Below are 20734 nucleotides of genomic sequence, written 5' to 3'. Positions count from 1 at the left end.
TTTTTTTGGGTCAACATGATGCAGAAGTAAAAAAAAAAAAAATCTCAGAGGTGCCAAACATGATTAAATTGCATTCAGACAGAGGTACTGTGGCTTTTATACAACAGTCAATCACAATGTACATGTAAATTTATGAAATACAACTATTAAGTGATTACAGTGTTTGATTGGTGTAGTAGTAGTAAACGAAACTTGGAGTCAGAAAGAACAGTAACTGTCCTTCAGGTTGCTTCACACCATCAGTTAACCATAATACATTACTGATAAGAGGGTTTGAATGTGACTTTTACATTTATTCAGACTACAGTCTGTCTCATGAAAAATAATCAGTGTAACATAATATTATTTAATGAGTGAAATCATACCAGTTTGTCTGATTCAGTCAGCAGAGAATTATACAAGACAAACACAAATGCACACAATTTTTCAAAAGAGACAAATGTCTGACTGGAAGAAAGATTTACTGCGTCAAAATGAAATAAGGTCTTGCACAAAGTCAGTTCTACATAACTCAACTTCCTTATAATTGAAAAGAGAGAGCTGATAAAACAATTTTATTTGCAAAACAAATGAACGTATATTTCAAAAAAAGATAACAATAAAGCTACATTATGTTAATGTGGCAGCACATTAAACATTTTAATGTGCTGCCACATTGGTTTCCATTTCTATTTTTCCCAACTTGAAAATCAAAACGAGTTTTACAGTTTAATGGTAATTTACTGTGCATCTTTAGAACACGCCATTGTTCATCCTCCAGCAAGGTAATGATCTAAAACATTACAAAAACTAGACAGTGGGTTTATATGATGGAGAGACCAGCACAATCACCAGACTTAAACCCCTGACAATTCCTTCTTTTTTTTTATTTTTAAAATCTCCAATTGTGTAATTTATTCTATGAGGGTACGCTGAAAAAAGGTGCTCTAAAACTTTTGACTAGTAGTGTATATTGTGTGGATGTGCAAAGCAGTACAAGCACAAAAACTACTCACAGTCTCTGTAGGGCGGAGTATTCTGAGAAAACAAAATCAGACAACACTTGGATCTCATTGCTCCTCAGCGACCTGTAACAGAAATCCGTGAAATGCACAAATTAGAAAAACATAACATATTTTGCATGAGCAGACACCTGGAGTCCTGATACACTCAGATAGAGAAAGAGACAGAAGGGAGAAGAAAGGAGGTCTGAAGCATCATGTGCAATAAAGAGTCACACAAAACTCTTAACTACTGCTGTTTTATTCAGAAATGGCTTTTAAAAATTTCCGCACATCCGCACAATAATAGAAGCATCACCTGTCAAAGTTAAGACGTATAAAGTCCACTTTCCTGGAATCTGGAAAGGTTACTATAAGGACATGAACGTATCACCAGCATTGCAAAAACTCCTCTGCACACTACCTTCCCTCAAACAGACACAAGGCTAGCAAAAATCCTTCGAAAAGGGAGGTAAGTAACTCCACAGCTGTTTGCACCATTAGTGGCAAAAAGAAAAAAACATCACACCCATGAATGCATTATACACATATCCACACAGAAAACCCATGAAACCCCTGATGGACAAACACAAAGGTAATAAAATCTGAAACCATCTTGAATTTGGCACAGTAGAGATAAAGAGGATGACAAATATCCAGGAAATAGCCAGCAAGGACAACAAAGAGAGCAGCAATATTCTTTATATTCAACAATGGGCTTTTATATCCAGGCTTTTGTAAAAGTGAATGGATTAACACCTGCTCTTCAACAAGATTCTAACAAGCCTGTACCTATACAAAGGATTTCGGTACAGACCGGGATCGCATATGTTCATTCTGATTTTGATTTAAACAGCACTGTCTCAGATGAAACATTGCAAAGGGAGTTGCAAAAGATAAAACCAAACAAACAGAAAAAACAGGGACAGTAGACCATTAAAACCAACCAGACTAACACGGCCAGCAAAAGCTAAATCAAAGCCTTTTGCATACAACAACTGCTTGATGGTGAAACCAGACTTTCCTTTAAACAAATTAAAATCTTTGGAATAATCCAGTGCAAAAAAAAAAAAAAAGCAGAGAAGGTAAAACGAGGATGATGACATTTTCTGCTTCAACTGTAAATGGGAAAAAAAAAAGAAATGTTTTGAATGGGAGCGAAGCAGACATTCAGAGGTATAATGTGAATGATTTACAATCTCCCAAGATCACTGTCATCATCTCATCATCTATTCTGAGACAGGAAAATCATATTTTCACTGCCTTTCTATCTTCATCTCAAAGTTCAGATTTGAACTGCTGATTATTTTCACTTTTCAGGCAGCAGGTTTTATTGTTAACCTGACAATTTCGCAACAGTTTGTCCAAATCAGACTTGCACTGCACAGACTTAAGATTTATACTGTTCACTCTTGATTGTGTTTAAACTAAAACGTAACAGTGGCTTTCACTGTGTGGAAGGTGCTCACTGACTTCACTGAGCAGCTGAAAATGGAGCCCTGCTCAATACCAAGTTCCAAAGAAGGCATAATTAGGAGACATTAAGCACAGAGAGGTATGTGCTTGTGATGTGTTTCCATTAAAAAAAAACAAAAAAACAAAACACTATCAGACGGTCAAAGAGACTGCGTAGCTGAAGGTCAGATTGAGTTGAAGCAAATGGCGCAATGGACATTTTCCACAGCCATAAAAAGGTGACATACTATTGCTAGAATTTATTTAGGTTGTATGCCTCCACCAACCAGTAAAATCCAGGGCTGTTGAGACTCATAATATGTGTAGACTTCAAGTGAAGACTTGACAGATGACAATTACCCTGACCTCTGATCTTTGATCACCAAATTCTAATCAGTTCATTCCCGTCTCATGGTGTTCCTGAGATATCACATTCTCGAGAATGAGACAGATGGACAACCTGAAAACACAGTGCCTCGGACCACAGCTATTACTGGTGTGAAGGAATAAAAACAAGAGGAACTTTATAGAGGCCACCGTCACATAGTTAGTTAGGATATTAAGGTTAGAAAAAGCCTGAACTTGTCAATTACTAATACAGATCTTTATGTATTATTCAGGAAGCTTGAGGGAGATATAATATTAAGGCCTCTGAACCAGACAAGTCTAAACATGTCTCAGCTGAAATGAAAATTGAAAAAAAAACCAGTTGACCTTACTTAAAGTTGGGGGACTTATTAGACATGACTCTAAAAAGAGACAAGTCAAAAATCGATGCAGTAAGGGCCACGATATCCTGACTTTTAGCCCCTAGTGAGCGGAGAATCACACCTCTCAGGCTTTTGTGAGAAAATTGGTCCTCTCCAAACCCGAGCTAAGATAATCCTGATGATTTCTTGGTTGCTGTCAGATTTGACAAAGCCTCTCCAAAGCCTCAAGAGTACTTAACTGATTTTGATGTGCAGAATCTGTGGATTTTTGTCCTAATAGTTCTCTTGAAAAACTCCAGATTTTCAGTTGACCTGCATGTGCATGTGTCTGTCCATGTGAGTGTCTTAGCTCATAGGTTACCTTTTCAGGTTGTGAGTGAGGTTAGGGCCTTACTGTGAATGCCGACAAGAAAAAGCAAAAGGAGAGAATGGATAAACCCCTCAGCATGTGAGGGGTAAAATTTACAAAGCGCTTCACAACAACTAAGAACAAAGACATTTCAGCTAAATTGCATTATTCACCAACTAAGAGAAGGAAGAATGACAGAAAAAAGGATTTTTATGGCAGTGACATTGAAAATCTAAGACAGCAAGTCATTTGCATTTTTAAAGAAACCAAAAATAAAGAAAAATAAGAATAAAAACTACAACAAATTAAGGTTTTTAAAAAAGGTAGCATGAAATACATACTGTGGCTACCTTTGTAAGTAAGAAATTTCTGCTTTTGATTTTTAACTAAATTGATTGACGGCATTTAAACTCAAATATACAACAAAATGAAGTGCACAAAAAGCCGAGGGTCTCATCTTGCTGTTTAGGGAGTTGCAAGGTGTGGGTGCAGCAAAGGCCAAGTCCCTTTTTATGTGTGTAGACTTTGGAAAATGATGTGGTTCCAATAGTCTCTCAAACTGTGCTCTGGCCTGTAGTGGATTTGGAGTCAAATTTTAATCTAAAATCGAAATCTAAGTCAGGCCTGACAGTTCCTTGTAAATCATCTGAAAAACCATGGGATTGATTTTAAAATTAAAAAAAAAAAGCAGCCACAGCAGAGAAAATAGAACAAGAGCCAGGTGATGAGTCCAGTCCTATATTTACTGGACCCTCAGCACTGATTTCTAGCTGAAGTGAGAACAGATAAAGATGCTGAATTTTTTTTTTACAAGATAAAACCATGACAGTGTGTCCAGATGTTCCTGCGTCATTGAACATAGACAGCGAGGAGTTAAAGTGGGTCAGAACAATCCAGGATGACGTTCTAGCACCTTCGATTGATAAGTAAATAAACCTGACTGGCAGTTTAATAGGTAATAGATAATAATGGGGGCCGGTGGACGGTCAAAAAATCCATTACATTTTTACTGCCACGTCTTTCTGAAATTTCTTACTGAGGTCAAAGATGTGTTGAGAATAATGTGAATGACCTCTGGCAGAAAGATCCTAGTGTCAGCTTGTGATTGTTTAAGTCACTATCAGCTTGTTGTGGTCGGCTCCAGGCCATGAAACAAAGTCTGCCGAGTTTGTTAGAGTGCTTTGAAAGTACAGGCTGATAAATCACCACAGAGAGAACAGGAGGCTGCAAGCAGAAAGTAAAGATTAAAAGAGGATGTGAGAGAAAGGGCTACAGTCAAAGGTCATTTTATGGATGACCACTCCACCACTGCGGTCTGTAATCATTCAAGCGAATCAGGCTGGCTTCAGTAAATGAGGCATAATGATCAGGATATAAGGGATTTTCAGCCAATTTGGGGAAATTAATGAACCTGCAATTAACAAAATCGTTCAAAAATAAACAGCTTGTTTTAGAGAGCTAATATTGAGAAGCTGAGCAGGTAAATTGAGTAATTTTATTGGTTCTCAGGCAACAGAGCGATCAATAGCGTGAGGCTTCTTCCTAAGAGACTGAACTGAAAAGGAATGGATGATTTAATTAAGAAATTAGGCCTCAAACGAGAAGGAATTTTCCGATGCAGTGAAGCTGAGACAGTGGTGAGTGCAAGGACACTAAAATTACCCATCCATCTCTATAAGACTCTACAAGAAGGTATAGATAATGAACAGATGGATGGAAACAAAACAGGAAATTGTACCTATCTTTTTTTTTTTGGTCTGTTTCACTTGGTGCTCAGTGTCAGTGGTTATATCATTTAAATGTGGATTCTGCTGACAATTAATGTATAGAACTTTGCACAGAATGCATCACATAACAAGACACAGTAAAATAGATTACTGTTTGAATACTGGATCCAAATTATTAATAGTGTGGAAACCAAAATAAATAAACCTGTTAGCTTTCCTGCTGAAACCTTAGCAAACAGACAAAAGAAAATAAAATTTTAGAAATGCAATTCTGGTATATTTAACTTTTTAAATTTTTTTAAAGAGAATCACATTGGTTCCATGCTATTGTGATATTTTCAAAGTTAACAATTCAGTTACAAAAATACATTTAACCAATTAGATATTTTTTGAGTGTTTTGTATGAAGACTAGAGGGAGAGGAGAATAGCCTGCCCGGCTGTCTCCAAAGCTAAAAAAAAACACCTGTAACACAACAAATCTCTTTTGTTTATTCCATACAAAAACACCAAAGTCCAAAGCCAAACTCTTCATCAGAAAGACCAAAAAACAAGAGAATATTTTTAGCCTTCTGGCTTTGTGGACTGCTCTGCTGATGCTGGGTCCTGGTCTAGTCTCTGAGGATTCCCATGCTAGTAAAGTGGGCTCAAAGGGAGGGTTTCCATGGAGACAGTAATAAGTGTGACCCCCCTGGTCTCTGGCTTTGCTCTTTGTGACTGATTCAGCAGGTGGACCCCACACATAAAAATCTGACTCACAGAGTATTGCAGCTGCAGAGACACTGACCAGCACTAACAGATAACTTCACTAACATGCCGCAGAAATCACAAACAAGACCATGAATGTTAAATCTGGCCCTGATAAGAACGTAATAAAGAAAGGTCAAAAATCTGGAGGATGAATGAAAAAGCTGAGAGTTAAAAAAAAAAAAAAAAAAGGACAAAGGAAATTTAAACATCTCAGTGTTTTTTCTTTCTTTTGAGAACAGTCACAGTAATTGGATTTTGGTGATCTTTTTTCCAGGTCATTCCTCTCCACAGAAAGACCCCTTTGTCAGAAATCCTGTTGTTAATGAGTCAGTAAAAACATTCATTCACTACAGATAATTAAGCAATTACTTTTATCATTTTGGTGATTTGTACTGATGCGTGTTAGAATCCTTCAGATGTCTAATAGGATCAAATGTTTTTCTGTTATCAGTTCCTCTGACGCTAACCGCATCTTCCAGAATGGAAAGAGCTGTCTGTTCTAACCTTAAAGGTGAAGTCAAGAGTGGACCTAAAATAGCTTCTTGAGGAAACAAAGACTTCTCACATTCAAACTGGTAGTTGAAAAAGATAGAAGTGCAAAGACACACAAAGACACACAGAGAGTGATTACAGTCAGAGGACACTCACAGCCAGGTAACATTTGGAGAGAGAGGAGGAACATCCTGCAGGTTGACCTCCACACACTCCACATCTGTCTTTATGCAGTCACAACTCTCTGGATACTCCTGCAAAACTATACACACACACACACACACAATGAAAATTATGTATTCCAGATCAGTACTAGGCTAATACTGACCATATCAGTCCACATTAAATATGGCTTGTTAATCAGTGTCATTTTAAAAAATTTTTAAATTTTTAAATTTTCATTAAGTCACAGAAGGGCACTGACTCAGACAAACTCCTGGTGTCATGTTACTTTACATAAAAATAGTCCCAGTCAGTTCTGTGCAGTGTGGTAAACAGCTTTTTTTAATTTGGGAAAAGGAAATGTGCAGCATAGTGTACAGATCTTGTGTTGAGGTACCAGAATCTGTATTGGAAGAGAAGCAGTGAATCCTTCATTAAAATTAATGTGGATTCATTTTTGGTCAATCAGCTTTTGATAAATCGAGTAATTGTTTCAGCTCTCTGACAATCATAGACTGCCGTCTTTGCTGGATGACACCCAAAGCTGACATGATGTTATTATCTCTCATCACCTCCTCTGTGCTTTGACAGGAGCTCGTTATTTTGCGCAGTAAATCATGTTGTAACAGATACAAAAGATGGGCAGGGGTGGAAAATGTGAATGAAAAAAAAGTCTTATCTTTTGTTGTTGCAACACAATCCTGTTTCCTAGAAATTACATTTACATGTATACCACTAAACTGCAACGGCAACACATCTTACAGTACAATGTCCACATGTAGTGGCTACAGCACTATTAAAGTGTTTTAGGGTTATGTTGACTTGGAAAGCTTAGGGTAAGACCATGGTCTAGTTTTAATACAGAGAAAAATTAATACAGAAAATGTGTCTCCTTAACCAAAGTGCTTTTCTTTGCCTATACCCAAACACAGACAGGACTCAGGATGTAAAGCCCAGTCTGTGGTGAGACTGAGGTGCACTTTGTACGTGCACCATCCACCCCAACCTCCTCCTAGCACTGCGGTGCTACATCCATGCAAAACGTATGTTAGTTCTGAATGTAATCCAACCAGAGATAACATTTTCCTACAAAACATGTTGCAGTTTAGTTGTACATGAATGCAATAAACTTTCGCTTACAACACTCATTCAGGAAGTACTGGTCCACAGGTCTGGTGTTCTGTAGTGTTCGACCAAATAAGTCCGCCCATCCGATGTTGTCCCCTGAAAATTCCAACAAGGAACAAGAGTTATGTGTACAGCATAGATAAAATCCAGTAAAGGCCGGTGCTGGCTGGTGTCGATGGAAAAACAATTGACTGAGGGAATGCTGTGAGCCCAGTACAGGACAAGATAATCTTGATAAATTATCCTCACCAGTATAGAGAGATTCTCCAATCACTGCAGCATTGGAAGATACATATTTACACCATGAATGACTTTCCCTAGATTTTGGAGTGGGACGCTCAGAAGCTGACTTTTAATTCACAGTGAAGTGTGCTGCACAGGAGCCTACAGTTATGAGAGGCTGAGAACACTGTTTGGACGTGATTTCCTGACATTTTAACACAGTTATTTTGGGAACAGATTCAACAACAATTCAACTACACTTAAAAAGTTTTGACATGCGCCAACAATTCAGAGATGTAATGAAATGTACATGAAATGTAATAATCTAACTGTCATGTTACTAAGATTAATTCTATAAAAACATAAATTGGCTCCAGTTTGTTTACTGCAAAACTTCATCAACACACACATCTTATACTTACAAAGGTTTGTCTGAGCGACTGTCACACATAATTACACCACAGTTAGGTCAGACCTTGCATCATGCTTTGCTTTAAGCACTCCTGCCATTGCTTCAAGTATCACACCATTATTTACATTTTATGCTTTTAACCTAGCAACCAATCAGTGACAATGAAGTGGTCGACACACTCTCGTCTCTAATAGTAATTATAATGACTGTCTTGGACAAACTGGCATTAAATATTTATTTGCAGCCTCTGATCAGCCGTAGATGTTGTTTATTGAAAGACAAATTTTTTATAAGCACCATAAGGCGGAGCCAATCGCAGCTGTCAAACATTCTGTCAAACATGTCTCTGAAAGGGAGCCAGCCCATTCAGCGTGCACACCAACCTCAGCTTACAGCCGTCTACCATTCAAAGCCTCCCTGATGCTGCACTGGAGGCTGTAAGTGAACACAGTTAAGAAACAGCTTTGAAGAGTCACTGGTGATGAGGAGCAGAAGTGATAGAGGGGTATTTTTCTTTGCTTGAGAGACTTTGCTTTGTGGCACATTTTTTTTTCTGTCATCTCCAGAAAATAAATTCTATAAACATTGTTTTTGTGTGTGTGTGTGTCTGTGTGTGTGTGAAATAGTTGCCTTACGTTACAGCTACTCAAATCAGTGTCGAGTGAAATTGCCAGTTAATGTTTGAATGCACATGGTGAAATGTGGTATTTAGGCTCTACTAAAGATCACCATATCACTCTGTGCTATCATCTATCAACTTTAACATACACTGGTTGGCCCCACTGGGAGTTCACACAGCTGTCATCACTTTTCACCGGCTTCACTTTGTGTTGTTGTTGTCACAGCGGCTAATCCGCACCCTGACAAAGACTCTTCCAGTTAGTCAACCAGTGTTGCAGAGTTGTTTTTCACATCCTCCGATTTTTGAGCACCTAGTCGACTTATAGTAGAAACAGCAGATTGAAAACAACGGGACACTAAAGACCATCCTATACCATCTGATACTGCCACAAGTGTGCTAATTTGCTCATTGGACAGTGTTATGCTACGACACTCCTTTTTATATGTGTATTACTGTTTAAACAAGTCTTACACCCTGTCTAGACAAGAGGAGAAGCGTGAGCGGCACATTAGCAGTGCAGCAGCAGATTCAGTCCTCCATCTGTGTCTACACATGATGCTTCAGGCACAGTGTTTTGGCAGAGCTCACAGCCCAACACTCAATCAGCTGAAACACTTTCTGTGTAGACACGCAGCTAGACTTTCTTTGAACCTGTTACCGATTAACCAATTTACATATTGCTCGTCCTCCATTTTTCATTCTTTCTCACAGTGTTGTTCACTCAAAAAAAACAATCTGCAGTGCATGACAGCAGCTGGAAGACTGAGCACAACAAACCACATACATAAGTCAAAATTCTGGGTCTGAACCTATGGCTCAAATATTAGACCTCCTATATCTCTATATAGGTATTCAGCAGGTGTAGCAGCTCTGCAGTTCTACAGATGAGAGCGAAGATCACCAATCTGTGACAAGTAATTAAAGTAATGGAAAGCTAAAGACGGGCGCCTGGGCTATTTTATTATCAGTATTATTACCAGTACTTCAAGTCCACTGTCCGTAACACACTAATACCTTTGAGTTCACGGTTTGCAGCTGACTGCTGCAGAGCAGAGTCTCCATCAAGGTCAGGTGCTCATTTTCACTCGAATGATGAACAGTGCGCCCTCATTTCTTCTTTTGTATAACCTAAATGAGCCTGACAGCAGTTGTGTCAGCTGTGTAGGATATAGCCAGCTGACAAACTTCATCTTACATCAGTAAGACAGTTCTGGCAAGTAAATAAACAATGGCCCCTGGCCTCATTTTCTCCCTTGTCAGTATAGCAATGACAGCTGCTACACAACACATACTTGGAGTTTACAGTCATGTTTACAACCTTCAAGCTGTATGCAGCACTCTGATCGAGATGGTCAGCAACGTCAAGCTTCACCTTCAAAAACAATGAAGGAAACCAGACAGCTGTGAAGAGGATGCATTGCTTCCTGTGGGAGGGATGGTGCCCATTGTTAGGTAAGCTTTTTTTTTCTCAAATCCTCGTTATTATGGCAGCGCTGCACAGCATGGCAGTGAGGGCAGGCTGCCCGATGAGGAGGATGGGAGAAGTAATACAGCACAGAATAGGTTTCTGGTTATTGGCATGAAGGCACATCCATAAACAGACTGAGACTAATTTGTGCTCCTTCTTGATCTAGCAGATATAAAAAAATACGCCTTTAGCCTGCAGAAAACACAAATGTTTTTTTTCAAAACGTGTATTATAAATTATATAAATGTGTATTATAAAAATGTTTTTGGCTGTTGAACACTATCAGACAAAGACGACATTGTTGAGTTATTTAAATTAGAGATATACATTTAGTGATCCTCAGTGTAAACATCCAACAGATAATGAGAAACGGAACAGTTCTCTGAAAGTGAGCACCACAACAGACAAGTTGTCTATTTGAAATATTCCACCTTGCTCTTTATCTGAAGCTGCTCCGGCTGTCAGTGTTGGTACTCTGCGCTCATGTCCAGCTTTCTCTTCTCCAATTCAGTTTGCTCACAGTTGTAAAGATTACAGATTGTGCTGAGGAGGTTTTTCCAATTGCTCATACTCTAGTTGGCCAAGGATCCTGAGAGGTTACAGGAAAGCAAGGACCCAGTGGGTCTGGAGGCCTTGATCTGGTGTCTTTGCTAAAATAAAATAACTGTTTGCTCTTAATAAGTTAACAGTTTGAGCATGAGTTATTAAATATCACTTAACTTTTAAAACATGGTCGTATCAAAACGACTCTCAGTGCTCTGGATTAAATTATTTAATTACATCTTTCATCAAACAACATCAAACCAAACAGCCTTTAAAATTCAAAATGAATAAAACTGGTGTTTTGTGATAGGTTGCGGTTCCTTTCCAAAACTCAGTACGATGTGAACTAACTGGCATTTCTGATTAATACCAAGCCAAAGTGAAAATCTGAAACCTTTTCCTTCCCTCCTCTGCTAAATCTCCCATGACACAAAGACTGCTGTGAGCACCTACTGGCTGTATCAACAGTGCATGCTGATGTCTATGATTAAGCAACAAGCATGTCATCCTCAATTCTTAATCTTGTTTAACATTTAAGTTGTCATGGCTCAGAAGCCAGATTCACATAAATAAGTACTGACTCCCTCACTGCTGCATCATGACATTAGCTGTTGTCCACACTTGGACCAGAATGACTGCAGTGGTGTGTTTTTATTATAAGCTGTCAGAGTGGTATAAGTCTATGAGCTTTCCCAGAAGGGTGGTTGATCTTACTGGCTGAAAGCTGTTGACAGTAAAAGTCTCACTGATCCGCTGATGAGCAGCTTGTTCCTCTGCGAATGGATGGAAGTACGGCGACTGTAAAATATCTCCAGCAAGTTTGAAAGGTGTTCTTTACTCATGGCTGTAAATAAGCTTGAGTTTATGGCTCTGACTTTGACCAGGTTAAGTTCACAACTACAGCTAAAACTTTATGCGGTCTGGGTTTCAATAGCAGCCATAACATCTACAAGCTAAATCACGTACAAACCTACTGCTTTTACTTTTTGAGCTACTGCCCAGTTTCTCACCAGGTCATGATTGTGCACTGTTGTTAGTCCAGTGTATTAGAAAGTTATCCACAATCCTTTTTATATGCTCTAAAGAAATTTGAAAATGTATTTATTAAATTTAATTTGAGAAAACTTTAAATAATTACTTGATTTCACCTCTTTACACACAGGACCTGATCAGCTCTCTTTGCTTTTTCACTTCCTGTTGATCACCTTGGCACAGAGGCCACAATGTGGTCGCGTTGCGATTCTGCTTGTAGGAAAAACTTTGAGACGATATTCGCGCTGACAATTATATTTTTAACTTTCACCCTTTGTCTGTCAGTGTTAAATGAGGAGTCCTACTTTTGTTGTCTAATTGTCTTCATGATCTTGACTGCTGGATGATGTTTTTTTGGTTTTTCTTTTGGCTAATGTCTGCTTTGAACAACCAGTGAGAGCTGGCACTGGACTGTTTTTGTGCCAAAGGGAGGAAATGTATTGAGCTCTTGAAAAACAATAAATATTACTGGGTGAAATTATCCGGTAAAAACTGAAATCTGTCTATTACTTCAATATTTCTCCGTCACCCTGAACGTTCTCTGAGGCGTGCTTGTTTGTTTACCACCATTATTCAAGTTTATACACACACTCACCACAGCGCCGCTCGTCAGCTCCGTTGGGACAGTCTTTGTGTCCATTGCACTGCAAAGCCTGGGGAAGGCACTCACTCATGTTCCCACATGGAAACTGGCCAAGCGGGCATCTAGCCTGTTCTTCCACCCTGCTGCTGGCCACCAGTGCTGAAGAAGAGATGGAGGATTAAAGAGTGAGATTACATTATTACAATTAGCATCAAATTTCAGAGGTGGCAAGTTTTTTCCTGTTAAAATATGAGAGAGTACTGACATCTTAGTTTTGTCACTATTAACTGGCAGAATATTTCAGACCATCCATCCTGTGACTGTCACAGAGCTTCTCTAATTGTTGGCAACTATTGTATTATAATGGAAATGTAGAGTAGGAAGGCATCAGCACATGAATGAAAGCTTTTCTGGAATAATTTGTTTGCAAGTGGCATATGCATGAAGCAAACAATTTCTCCATGGGAAAAAAACAACCAGCTTTTCCACAGTGGCTTTCTTCATTCACATTACACATTTGTGCACTAAAAACGTGCCCTTATGTTTGCTTACCTGGAAAAATTCACTGCACATATTTTTGAATCAATCTAGTCTGTCTTTTCATCTCAGGTCTGCACTGCAATACTGTGTGTAATCTAGTGGTTCATCTTGTTAAGTGTCTGACAACAAAACATAAAAAACATACTAAGGTAAACACTAACAAGAATTTTCATGTAGCCACTTCAGTTTCAGGGTTCTTGGTTCCCTTCACACTGGCATTGCTCACCGGGACATTTGAAGTGAGTGAAGCCATCGTTAACGTTATTAGTAGCACCTGTGCTTTTTCCTACTATGACAAGTCACAATGTCTGCTGTGAAATGTTCTATGAGAATGGACCTAGCATGGACCTAGCCTGTGGCACTCCATAGCTGCCTCTACTGGAAAGAGAGAATCCATTAAAGCTGTCAAAGTTTGACTAAAATGACTTCTTCAAAACATAAAAAACATCTGGATCTGGATTTATCTAACAGCACTATAAATAAAATGTATTATTATTATTATCAGTATTAGTTTACCCTCTTTACATTTACCTCACAGATATTAGTGTGTGCAACCAAATTAACCTGTATCCCATATTTTGATCGTGGATGGATTATTGAGGGGGCCGACGAGGCACAGACTCAGGGGCCCAAGAGATCAGAACAACCAAAAACAGACAATGTCTCTTTCAGCCTGGGGATCATAGGAGACGTGGGGGGCCTGCTGTCCGTCTATGCCCTGGGGCCAATTTCTTTATAATCTGTCCAGCATTTTGATACACACAACTTGTAAAGCAGGGTGGCCGAACAGAGAATACATTTATCTCATGGTCCTTTGGTTTTTATAAGATTTCACACAAACCTTTAAGACTAATCATTTTCTCACAGCTTCACAGTTTATGTCCAAAACACTAGTCAGCCATGAGAGTCTTTAACTGCCACGGCCTGTAAAACAAGCCAGAAACAAATCCCTCATTATTGACTGCCAGCTAACACAAAGGCACTACTCACATCTGCAATGGACACATGTAGCATAACTCCCCTCTTACAGCCTTTTGATTGGCACCTCATAAAAACACACATAAAAACTTTCTTTTACTTCCTTTTTATTTTATTTTACCAGGAATCAGTGAAGAACACGGTGTGCTCAGTGACTGGGCTTTTTTTAAACAATGTCACAAAAAATTTTAAGGAAAAAAAAAAGTTTTAGCTGCAAAAATGTCATGTTTCTCATCCTGTGTGTGGAGCTGGTATGTGTGCATGGAATTTGTATGTGTAAACTTGCGCCACAAGGCCCAAACAAACTGCAACATACCAGTGCACAGCAGACTGTCACAATCAAGACCAACACACACACACACAGTCAGGTAACCATGACAAAAGACAAAATTCATAACAACAAACAAAAGGCATACATGTTTCAGCTGCTGTGAAATCTAGGTGCTAACACCAGCTCCCTCATTCTTATACAGGGCTGAAATGTATGTATCCAGGAAAATCGAACAAAACATTATCATAGTGCAAAACTCCATACAGACTGAATGTTTCTCCATTGCAGCGACTCCTAATTTCCAAAACAAAATAGCTTCCTAGTTAGGAGAAGGAACAGTCCAGGTTGAATCCTATTAAATCTTTTAAGAAACTTGAACACTAAAAAATTGATGCCATGCTATAGCAGAAAATATGACATGAAGGCACTGAGAGCACAATGTAATGTGTAAGTGTTTGGACAGCGACACATTTTTGTTTTGGTTCTGCTCTTCAGCAAACTGGATTTGAAATTAAACACTGACTATGAGGTTTCACTGTGATTGAGAACAGAGCCAGAACAATGACGAATGGGTGGGAACGTGTTATAATGAGCGGTGTCGGCGAGAGCCACCCTGAGGAGTAGACAAAGAAAAACACAATACTCATAAAAAATAAAAACTCTGATAAATAAACAAATTACTCAAGGTGAGGCTCACATGTAAAATTAAAAGGTGTGTGAAACGCGAACAAACAGTAAAAAATCGACTGAACTGTCCAAACTGAGACTGAGAACACATGCAAATGACACACAAAGAAAACAGCAAGTATTAAAAATAAAAGATGTAGCTTTTACACTGCCTGCGTATGTGTTAAAACTGCAGCTGCTGTTCTTTCCTTTTTGTGTAGGTGGCGCCATCACCACGTTTACATGCACAGCTCTAAACTTCTCCTGCTGTTACTTTCCTGTAGATGGCGCAGGCTGGGATGTGTGGTTTGACATTGACAGACAACCTGCTCCCTTTTCTACAGCCTGCTGACAGTAAATTAATAGGTTTATGAGTGAGTTACAAGCCACTTCCACACTTAGAAATGCTTTATATTCTGCTTCCTCTCTGTTCATTATAAACAGATATAATTTCTAACAGACTGTGTCAGTTGAGCAAAAAAAAAAAAATATGACAATTATTAAGACCATCTGGCAAAGCTTCCTCCTACACTGAGACAATAATAGAAAAGACTATTTGAATCAGTCTACCTGTCTCTAAAGAGTCTTTCCATCCATACAGAACAGATTCGGTCTGACACAACACCGCTGTGTGTGGCACAGAACCTTCACACGAGGAGACTGAAGCCAAGAAGTGATGCAAACTGGCAAACTGAAACTGGGTCCGTGACCCTCAAGGCCCGCAGATGTTTATACAACATCTCGGTGCTCATGGGACAAATATTAGTTGATTGTTTAACAATATCAAAAATCTTGAAAGCCCATTGTGTTTGTAAATTCTGTAGTTTTTAGTTTGTCTCTTACCCATGGGCTTCGTATGACCTGTCCCCAAATTATACTGATGCCTCAAACAGATAATCAATCAACCAATCTATCAATCAATCACTCTTTATTTAAGGTGCAAGTGCCTGACAAACGCACGGGGTGGTAAACACAGATGAGGAGCCTAATGCACAGCGTATATATAACCAGGCTAAACAGATGGGTTTTTAGTCAGTGTTTAAAAATATCAGTATTTTCAGCTTCTCTCAGATCGTCTGGAAGGCTGTTCCAGCGGCTCAGAGAGTAACGGCTGAAAGCAGCACCACCAAATGTTTTTGTTCTGCTTTGGGGAGCAGCTAAAAGAGGAGAACCAGTGGATCTGAGGGGCCTTCCTGGTTCATAAAGCAAAAGCATTTCTGAGAGGTAGGCTGGTGCAAGGCCGTGTAGTGCCTTATAAACTCAAAAAGGAATTTTAAAATCAATACGAAATCTAAGAGATAACCACAGTGAAGACTTTAAGGCAGGCATAATGTGTACTCTCGTCCTGGTTTTAGTCAGCACTCATGCAGCAGAATTCTGGATTACTTGGAGCTCATCTATTGTATTCTCTGGTTGACCTGGAATGAGAGTTTCACAGTGATCCAGTCTGCTAGTTATAAAGGCGTGAATTAGTCTCTCTGTGTTGCTCAGGAAGATAAATGGCCTCAATTTAGAAATGTTCTTCAAATGATAAAATGCTGTTTTTTGTGAAACCCCACACATGAGCCTTGAAATTAAAGTCTGAGTCCAACATCCCTCCACGAATTCCTGCTTCTTGGTTCAGGGTGAGTCCCAGTGTATTTAGTTTTTTTTATGTATTCATCATTTAAATCATAATTTAACTTATAAGTATTGGCTTGATGGCTATCTGAATTCTGATCTTTGTTGCATTGTCTCTGTTGTATTAAAATCTCTGTGTTCTCAAAGAAATTGCCTGTAGCTGAACAAATTGCCCTCTCTCCCTAAAGACACACAAGACTTTATCTGACAAATGTAAGCAATTGTTGTCCGACAGGGATTATCCTATCTTAATACATTATCTGAAATGTTTGTGAAAAAGCCTGAACCGATTGTCTGGAGCCTCCTTCTCATTGCCATTCCTCCCCAAAAATCAGAAAAAATGTCATTGTGTTTGCGACTCTGTTTGTTCTGTGACTGATACTGATTAATTTGATAAACTCCAAAACATCCCTGACAGTGAGTTAACGATTTCCTCCGTCAGCCTGATGGAAACGCTTTGATTTGTAGTGAATAGCTTATCGAATTAATTCAGAAAATGATGGCGTCTATTTAAATGTGACAAGAATGTGACTGAGGTATCGAGAGGCAGTTGGGAGGCACTGATTGTAGCATGGGAGTCACATCTCAGGCTCTCTTACACTGTCTTCTGACTGATGTATGTTGTTTTGTTGTGTTGATTTTTGCTCTTTACATTTCCCCTTAAGTGATTTGTTTGAAGTTTTAACTTTTTTTCCTCCCATATTCCTGAATGGTGAGTGTGACAGTTCATTCACAAATAAAGTCGGTGGTGGAATGTAACTAAGTACATGAACTCAAGAACAATTTTGAGAAACCTGCGCTTAATTTTAGCATTTTAACTTTATGCTACTTTATGCATGACATTTCAGAGAGAGGTCTGTGAAGACTCTCAGTCATACAGGCCGTGGTTATACAAGAGGGGTTGAATCGAGGGCAACTGATCTCTTCAGGATCTACAACCTCTTGGATGAAAGTTGAAACTTCTACAACATCTGATACTGAAAAAGCACTGAATGGGGCCATTTTGCATAATGAGTACTTTTACTTTTATTGTACATTTTGCTGCCAATATCTATGTAGTTTTACTTCAGCAGGACTTTTACACACGTTTTGATTGTGCTACTGTTATTTTTATTTAAGTAAATGATCTCAGTACTTCTCAACTGAACTTAGTGTACAAAATAAAACCAGTCAAACACTTTATAAAACTGAACAAAATCTACTTTGGTGTTTTTGTAACATCAACAGTGTTCATATCGCCAGAATCCCAACCCGCCATCAATCACAACTAATGTCACAGAAATTCCTGAAAGGGTCCTTCAGCCATGATTGAAACACTGTGGACTCAGCTGTAAATTGAACAACAACAACAACTGAGTGTAAAACAGAACAATAGCAGCATATCTGTCATGTCTGTGTCTGTGTGTGTCAAAGAAATGCTCCTCGAAGTTCTCATCCTTCCAAACACTTCTGACACAATAGGAGACCCGGAGATGAATCACAGACTGGGAGGCGGAGGAAGTGTGAGCGAGCATTGAATATTTACTACTGAATTTTTCAACTGCCTGAATAATTTCACCTAGTTATTTCATCATGCATCTCATCAAAATCTATTAATGTAAATCTAACCTGATTTCAGATTACCTCAGTAAAAAGCAGGTTAAATTTTAGAATTTCTTTCTTCTATCCTTGTGAGGACAGTGGTCAGTCACAATTAATAATAATGATAAAATAAACTTTATTTGTACAGCACCTTTCACAGAAGAACTGCAGCTCAAAGTGCTTTACATGAATTAGAAGAAACCGAATGAACAAAGAAACAGGAATCAAATGCCATAATTAAAGTAACAGAAGACTGAAAATAAAACCCACTGAATGATAATAATGATGTATAAATGAAATAAAGTTTAAAAAACAGAATACATGAAATCAAATAAAATACAACAGTCTGAAAGAAGTGCAGCAGTGCGAAGCACAGTGCAGACAAGAATTTCAGGCCTCTGTCCGGAAAGTTAAAGTGAAGAAATTGGTTTTTAGTTTTCTTAAAATACATTTAGCGCGCTGATTTTCCTGGTATCAGTAGGTAGTGTGTTCCTGAGCTTTGGGGCGTAACTGACAAAGGCTGCATCCCCGTTCTTCTTTCGGCTGTGGGAGCCTCCAATAAACCAGCATTAACAATTGAAGGATCTCGGGGCCTATTTCATGCCTCTACACCTCCATCTGGGCAGCTGACTAGACAATTCCCCAAAGAAATAAGACCCTTGTCCAACTCAAATCACTACACTGTTATCAAATTAGTTCTCTACGGGTCTACGGGGCCATTCTGGGGGTTTTAAAACCCTCAGTTTACTGTGGAGTTAATGGCGATTCATTAACATTAACAGAAGAGTAAATAATGTTCTGCAGAGCTGTCTCTTCCACTGTTAATTCACAAATGCAAACCGACCAAGTTCCATGGGCTAAAATGAAAAACTCCTTTTACTCCATCATTGCAAAACATTGCATGTGTGCGCACCGTGATAAGAAGAGTGACCAAAACCTTAAGATAAAAAATTACCTATAATAAGAAGAATTGTAAAAATAACTTACAATAACCATATTAATAAAATATGAGTCTAATATCACAGAAAATCCTTGCGGGTATTAATCACATAACCCTCTCCACCCTCCATTTGCCTTTACCTCTAATCTCAGTATGGGTCAAGTGGATGAGCAAAATGATGACAGGCACGTCCATCCTGAGGCTCAGAAGTTTTCCTGTGCTCATGTCGCTCCGTCTGTAACGCCTCCAACCAATCCAGGATAGGTTTCCCGTCAAACAATCGACAGATAAGTCAACAGAAGTCCCGAGTCAGTCCACTATGTTAAAGCATACCCGACCGAAAAAGGGGAACTAAGCCATCGGGCGGATCAGCTGAAGAAGCCCCGCTGAAAGTAAAACCGAGCCGGTGCGTAAAAACAGCCACATCCTCTCCACACTGTTCTTTCCGGAGCTCTCTGAGGACCCCGTTGAAAGCCACCGTGTCCTCTCTCTCTCTCTCTCTCTCTCTCTCACTCTCTCACTCACTCACACACACACACAGATACACACAAATGCACGCGCACATGCACTCACGGATGGTGAGCAAACGCTTCCTCCCCCTCCCATCTTTCCCTCTCTCTCTCTTTCTTAAAATGCATCTTTTCATCCTCGGTCTTGAGTTTTGCAGTTTTCACATAAACATATAATTTGTTTTGGTTGGCATGGGGAAGCATGGGGAACTACAGACCATCTTGTGATGGTATCAAACCAGCCGCAACGCCTGTGATCCACACCTGTAATCCACACCTGCAGAGTTTCATGACTGCATTTTGCAAGGTTGTGAAGCTATCACGTTGACATCTCATCTGTCCACAGACAGACAGACTGACAGACAGACACCTGCCAAAGTGCTGAAAACCATCTCTGTGGTAGTCCCCACTACAGTGGGTGTCTACAGGACCACATTTTGCCATGATGACACATACACATACAGACTCACAAGGTCAAAACACAACCCATTCTCAAGGCAGTTTGTGAAATAATCACAAAATTGAATCTAGTGACTATCTAGTACACGAACACGAATTTTCCATTTGTTCCTTGACACCAGTCACGACCTTCAAACTAATGTATTTCAATCTGAAACTTATTTTTTGAACAAATGAAGAGTTACATTCATTAACAGCAGCAGAGTCACAAGGAGGTGGTTGATGTGGTGGTATGAAAATCATCTCCGCACCATCACTGCCATGTTACCAACACTGTCTATTGTGATTTGTATTTATCTGGGTTTACTGTTACTGATATTGATCCAGTTTTGTTCTGCCTCCCGACCTTGGTCAGAGGGAGCTGGCCCATTGTGGGCTTGATCCGTTCCTAAAACATTTCCAGACCCTAAGGAGAGTGCATGTGTTTTAGGGATTTGCAGTCAGATTCAGTTGTGGTCTGGTTGAGGGAAGGAATAAGGTGAAGCAGCCTTCTCTCTCCAGAGAGATCGGTCAGAGTGCCCTGAATCGACACACTCA

The 20734-nt window shown here is 39.2% G+C and overlaps 1 protein-coding gene across 4 annotated transcripts in view; it reads right to left on the bottom strand.

Annotated features, from left to right (window-relative positions):
• rxfp2a (relaxin family peptide receptor 2a) overlaps positions 1-19808 on the bottom strand; it is a 45168-nt gene extending 25360 nt beyond the window's left edge. For 2 of the 4 annotated variants that reach the window (XM_041051025.1, XM_041051026.1), the window contains exons 1-5: positions 19370-19801; positions 12646-12792; positions 7764-7847; positions 6618-6723; positions 996-1067 (exon numbers count right to left, since the gene is read on the bottom strand). In XM_041051025.1, coding sequence (XP_040906959.1) covers positions 996-1067; positions 6618-6723; positions 7764-7847; positions 12646-12792; positions 19370-19454 — 494 coding nt within the window. In that variant the 5' untranslated portion in view covers positions 19455-19801. Of the gene's footprint in view, positions 1-995; positions 1068-6617; positions 6724-7763; positions 7848-12645; positions 12793-19369 lie in introns of all 4 variants that reach the window. The other 2 variants (XM_041051027.1, XM_041051024.1) reach the window with 2 other exon arrangements.
• Positions 19809-20734: the final 926 nt, after the last annotated feature.

The sequence above is a fragment of the Toxotes jaculatrix genome, chromosome 12, assembly GCF_017976425.1.
Source record: "Toxotes jaculatrix isolate fToxJac2 chromosome 12, fToxJac2.pri, whole genome shotgun sequence".
In the NCBI taxonomy this organism is placed as follows: Eukaryota; Metazoa; Chordata; class Actinopteri; family Toxotidae; genus Toxotes; species Toxotes jaculatrix.
Note: the sequence above shows the minus strand (reverse complement) of the source record. Positions and strands in the feature narration are given on the sequence as shown.